General features: G+C 41.4%; 1 protein-coding gene across 4 annotated transcripts; it reads right to left on the bottom strand.

Moving 5' to 3' along the window:
• Positions 1-1,575: 1,575 nt before the first annotated feature.
• LOC109615129 lies at positions 1,576-5,246 on the bottom strand. 4 transcript variants are annotated; one of them, XM_020043659.2, is made up of 3 exons: positions 4,920-5,246; positions 4,126-4,642; positions 1,576-3,211 (listed from the first exon to the last, which is right to left on the bottom strand). In XM_020043659.2, exon 3 carries the CDS (start codon positions 3,202-3,204, stop codon positions 1,843-1,845), a length of 1,362 nt encoding a protein of 453 aa, XP_019899218.1. In that variant the 5' UTR covers positions 3,205-3,211; positions 4,126-4,642; positions 4,920-5,246; the 3' UTR covers positions 1,576-1,842. The 4 variants fall into 4 exon arrangements, with proteins under 4 accessions (XP_019899218.1, XP_034146963.1, XP_034146962.1 ...); XM_034291072.1 differs by having other exon boundaries at positions 4,273-5,246; XM_034291071.1 differs by having other exon boundaries at positions 4,126-5,246.
• Positions 5,247-5,472: the final 226 nt, after the last annotated feature.

Below are 5,472 nucleotides of genomic sequence, written 5' to 3' on the forward strand. Positions count from 1 at the left end.
ACCAGTACACATTTCCTGAATGTGTAATACAGGTTTTAAAAACTGAACTGTAAATTGCATTAGCTTGATCTTATTTTTAAAATGTTAATTTTCATGATAGACTTTCCCGGAATATATTGTACTTTTTGGGTAGTTGATGCTAATGATTGTTATTTCAAAGGAAGCATTTATTAACGGTTGATGGCAACTCCAGACACTGGATGGATTTTTGGTAACTTTTCACATAAAGCTGCATCAATAGATACAGTGCATTCTGGCCCCTTCACTTATTCCACATTTTCTAACGTTAAAGCCATTATAGCATTTAAGTCATTTTTTCCCCACATCAATCATAGACATTTTTGCAAATGAAATTAAGAAAAAACTCATTTACGTAAGTATTCAGACCCTTTCTGCTGACACTTGAAATTGAGCTCAGGTGCATCGTGTGCCCACTGATCTTCTAAATGTTTCTACAACTTGGTTTGAGGTAACTATTGTAAATTCACCTGGTTGGACATGATTTGAAAAGGGTACACCTGCCTATTTGAGGTCACACAGTTGACTGCATGTCAGAGCAAAACCAAGCCATGAGGTCGATGAAATTGTCTCGAGTTCAGACTACTAAAATATTTCCGCAGCATAAAAGTTTCCCAAGAACACAGGGGACTCCTGAATTCTTCAATGGAGCAAGTTTGAAACCACCAACACTCTTCCTAGAGCTGGCCACTCGGCCAAACCAATTAGAGAAGGGAATCAAACCTGATGGTCACTGGCAGAGCTTCAGAGTTCCTGTGTGGTGATGGGAGAACGTAACATAAGCACAACCATCTTTGCAGCACTCCAGCAATCGGGCCTGAATGGACACCAGGCAGACCCCGCCCCTCAGGTACTTGACAGCCCTATGGAAATGGTATTCTTTTTCTTTTGTGCGTCAGATTAAAGGACCTGAATATATAGGACAGGGATAGTTTTTTTTCTTCTTTTTGTATTAGGCTAATACCTTAACCAATTTTAATCTTGAAATCATCCTAAAAGAAGCATATGGATTTTTTTGTAAGTTAAGCTAACAGATGGCTGCAGTGACCGGCCCCTCCAAGACTGCACACTGGAATGAGGAACAATGTGTCTACAATGTTGGAAAAACAGTTTGCTTGTACTTTGTACTGGAAAAAATATTGCTACTTCAGGTTAGGGTTTAAAACCATTTACAGATTATTATCTTACTCTATAAAGCCCCAAGACAGACCAAGCCGTAAACTACTTCTGTTTTTGGAAACCCTTTTGGTGTAATTTAGTACACAAAATAGTATTTAAACATTAGAATTAAGATCATGTACTTTAGAATAATTATAACAAATTTTTGTGAAGAGTGTTCATGAATACTTAAGATATACTCAATCAATTAAGATATACTCAATCAAAAGTGCATAATACTTGAAATATAAGTATACAGCTTTTTTGATTTGGGGCACAATACATAGAGTAATTCACAACATGCACTACTAAAAATGTAAACTACATTTGTTAAAAGTTTTCTATTTATTTCAAATTGAAAAGATTCATTTCGAATTGAAGCATGCAACAAAAAAAAAGTTTAATGCATTATTTCCACATGAATGCATGTATTTTTACAATGTGTTATCAAATAAAATGTAGTTAACTTTAATTTTGCAGAATGTATTGCATTGACATACATGCATTAATTCACAATTAGCATTATTATTAATGGACCAAGAAAGCCAAATAAAGCAAAATAATGACGTTATGATCAGATATATTGTTGTTTGGAAAAGTCGATACACTCAAACATGAAATACTTTTTTCTACCAAGATTTACCCCTGAATTTGCTCTGAATTTGATTAGGTTTGACTTCCCCAGGCTGCCGTACGTGCAACTTCATTGTATTTAGACATCATGAATCGAGCCTGGACACCTGGTGCAATAGCCATTCTGGACTCATAAACATAGACATCATACGCCGGTATCTCCTCTGACCAAGACTGTTTAGTAAACGAAACTGCCCACTGAAAGGTGTAGTATTTGTTGTTGTTTAAGCTGTTTCCCGAGTAAAACCCTACCCAAGATTTATAAAACACCTCCTTCCAGTCAACGAACGATGTCTTCACAAACAACCGACCACAAGCATAGCCGTCTTTAGCGTACAGCTGCAGACTGGCATCGTAGCCTTTCAGGCTGACTGGAATCAAGCTGTATGAACTGTCAAATTCAGCACCCCTCCAGATTTCCTTTTCCATTACATCCCAGAGAGATTTCTGTTTGAGGAGCCTGACCTGAAGGCCAGAGGTTAGAGCCACGGTAACGTCAGAGGTTCCAGACGTCTCATTTCCAACAGGGGACTTGGCTAACATGTTTGTGCTAGTGTCATCGTTGAAAAGCGCCACCACCATGTTAAGATCCATGATAGACTTCGGCAGTTTACTCCAACTCATTTTCAAATAGCCATTCATGGCCGGTTGAACATCGAGCTTCAGGAAAACACAATCGTCCACTGTTTTAATGTCCACCATCTGAAGCTTTTGGAATCGAATGGATTTGGAAGAACAAACACGGAATTCTGGCGTTGGGCACGTTTGATAGCCCGCTTGTGTCAGAAACTCCTCTAAACCGGCCAACGTGTCATTCCTTCTGCTTAGCACCTGTAATGTTTGAATTTCTCGTAAAAGGTCGAATGTAACCAAGTACGTGTGATTTGGATCGATCATATTTGCTTGGTTGTCATTCAACGGATGAAGTTGCGTGACAAAGACCTTGTCCAACTTGAACTCATTTGACCCATTGGCTTGGACAACCCGGACAATGATCCGGTCCCTGTTTCTGTCCCCAGATTTCAGAGAGTTGTAGTAACTTTCAGTGACATACTCAGGCAATCCCCAAGAATTCTTCTTACTGATATCCCCCACTGAGTAGTAAGCTTCCCGTTTAGGATTGGTCAGTACTGGCAGGAAACTGTCATTGTTACTGTAGTAGCCAAAGCCATAGTCACCTCTGGCTGGATCGAAATTGGTTTGGATGGTCTCATAGTTGCTGCTGACGTCTGATTGGTCAACAAACCAATAAAGCAGATGGAGTCCATGTCTTGGGAATATGTTGCCAAACCATATTCCTCTCAGATCCCTGATTGCATCAATGGTCGGGAATGACGAGGCAGTGGACCCAGAGAGGACGAGGAGGAAATAGCAATGTAAAGTCTGCCAGGCCATGATCAATCTGAGAGGAAGAGAGGGACATAAAAATGAGAGAAACAGCAAATGCATGCTTTAAACATTGCAATTATCTCCCCCCCCTTATTCTATTCCAACAGTAAATCAGATTCAACCCCAAATAAATGTATTTGAAATGGAAGCACACCCCCCCCCACACACTTAAAATGTCACTAACATTTATACACCTGAGGAAAATACAGAAACTTCTACCTGGGTCTTGACGGATGTCTTTTTCGCAGTGTGTCTCTGTACTACAGGATTTGGTGTATTTATACGTCTACATTGATAGTGGAAATGCACCTGGTCAATGGCCATTCTTTTAGTGGACTGACAATTTCTGGGCAAGGAATTGGGTCAGCTCTATGTATCAAGGGGGGACTGCCTGTTAATAAGTTATTGGTTACATTTCGCAGGTGCTCACAGAGCAGATTTGTGTGCATTTTTCGCCCTTTTGTATCCCGGCAATAATATCTGTAGTTACTGCATTTTGTCATGCACTGTAAATATTGTCCACGACCAAACAGTGATGGCATTTCTTTTGAGTAAGATTCAGGATCAAAGAAAAGCTATACAAGTGAAAACATAATGGCCCCATTCAATTGGTGGCAGACAAAGGAACACCTTGCGGGAGACAACTCCCAGACTTCGAAAGCACAGGTGTGGTTTAACGGCAGTATTCAATGAGTACATAAAGCAGAACTTAGAGAATGTTAACACCGAGAAACATTGAGTGACTCTACGGTTCTCATATCGGACTGGCGGGTGGTCCAGAGGTTAAAGCCTCACCAGTAACCAAAAGGTTGCCAGTTCGATTCCCTGAGCCAGCAAGGGGAGAAAAAACGAGTTGTCCCTTGCAAGGCAGTTATCTTCTACTTCGCCTTGTTTTAGTAAGTCTTTTGGAATAATACCCTTCATTACCTTCACTCTGCATTTGTGTCCTGCCCTCTCCTTGAAACAAAACAGAATGACCGACCCCCGCTACGTTTAAATGTAGAGGAGCTCCTACGTCGTCCCCGAGGAGGACAAGCAGTCTCCCTACTATCACGAGGTGTCTTCTCACCCTACCCAGACTCCGGGTGGCACTTCAACAGTCAATGACATGTTGGCAAGGGCCCTGTTATAGTTGGATGGGAGGGTGTCGAGCTGGGCCTTCTGGTGCACACGGACTGAGCTTTGGAAGCGGCGGCCATATGCAGAATTTCTGCCATTATTCCTGGCGGAATTGGGCCCAGCGTCAGGACTCCAGGTGGGCTCAGCTTCTTCTCCGCCAGCCGCGCCGCCAGCTCAGCGGCCACCCCGGCGATCACCTCAGCAGACACGGCAGCAGTCTCGGCGGAAAGCGAAGCTGCCACCGACGGAGTCGCCGCGAACGACTGTTGTAGCCCCCGGAGGGGTTCGACGCAGCGTCTCTGCATTCAACTTGTGTCCTGCCTCTCTGTGAAAAGTAACGCTGTCGATGATCAAATTGCATTGCTCATATTTCTCAGTGAATATTCGTTAGCTTGCTAGTCAAATCCAAACACTTCAGCATGTTATCTGGAATGTGAAGTGATTTTTTTTTTATGCTAAATTGTAAAGGTGTCACAAACGTGTCTGATAACTCTTTCTTCCGCATGCACAGAAAACATAGGACTGTCTTTGTATTTTATTGTGTATGTAAGGTGTGAGCTTTTTCTTGGTCCTTTAGTTGTTTCTCTTCTAAAATAAAATACCTGGGATCTGCGTTGTTTCGACCACCTCAAAGACTGCTTGAGACATTTCACCACTGTATAAACCTGCCTTGTGAAATGTGTCCGGATTGTGACCTGATCTTATCTATTTACACTTAAAGGAGAAAAAAAATCCCAGGTGTGAGGCTGGCTGAGGCTGGAAGTGCCAACAAATGATTACCATTAAACAAATCTTGTTTTTAACTAGGCTACATGAATGTGATCGCTACCATATTGGCATGTGGTCTCTGTCTCCGGTGTATATTTCTTCAGCATTGTCACTACATTGTTGTCGTCATTCTTTTCTTCACGGAGCGATTTTCTTGTCTGTAAACGTGTGACAGTATGTGATCAAATAATTTCATTTTGAAAAGCTAATTTCATTATGATCTGACTAGTTATTGCAGTAGTCCATTTTCAGGGCATGTAATTTTTTTTGTACAAGGTGAATGTATATTCTGTGGTAACTGTGAGTAATTCTGAAAAGATAGGTAATGCAGCTCCTTAACTGGTCGTCGATCCATTGGTAATGTCGCGCTTCTTTTCCTCTTTCAAT

This window comes from Esox lucius, chromosome 25, assembly GCF_011004845.1.
Source record: "Esox lucius isolate fEsoLuc1 chromosome 25, fEsoLuc1.pri, whole genome shotgun sequence".
NCBI classification, from domain to species: Eukaryota; Metazoa; Chordata; class Actinopteri; order Esociformes; family Esocidae; genus Esox; species Esox lucius.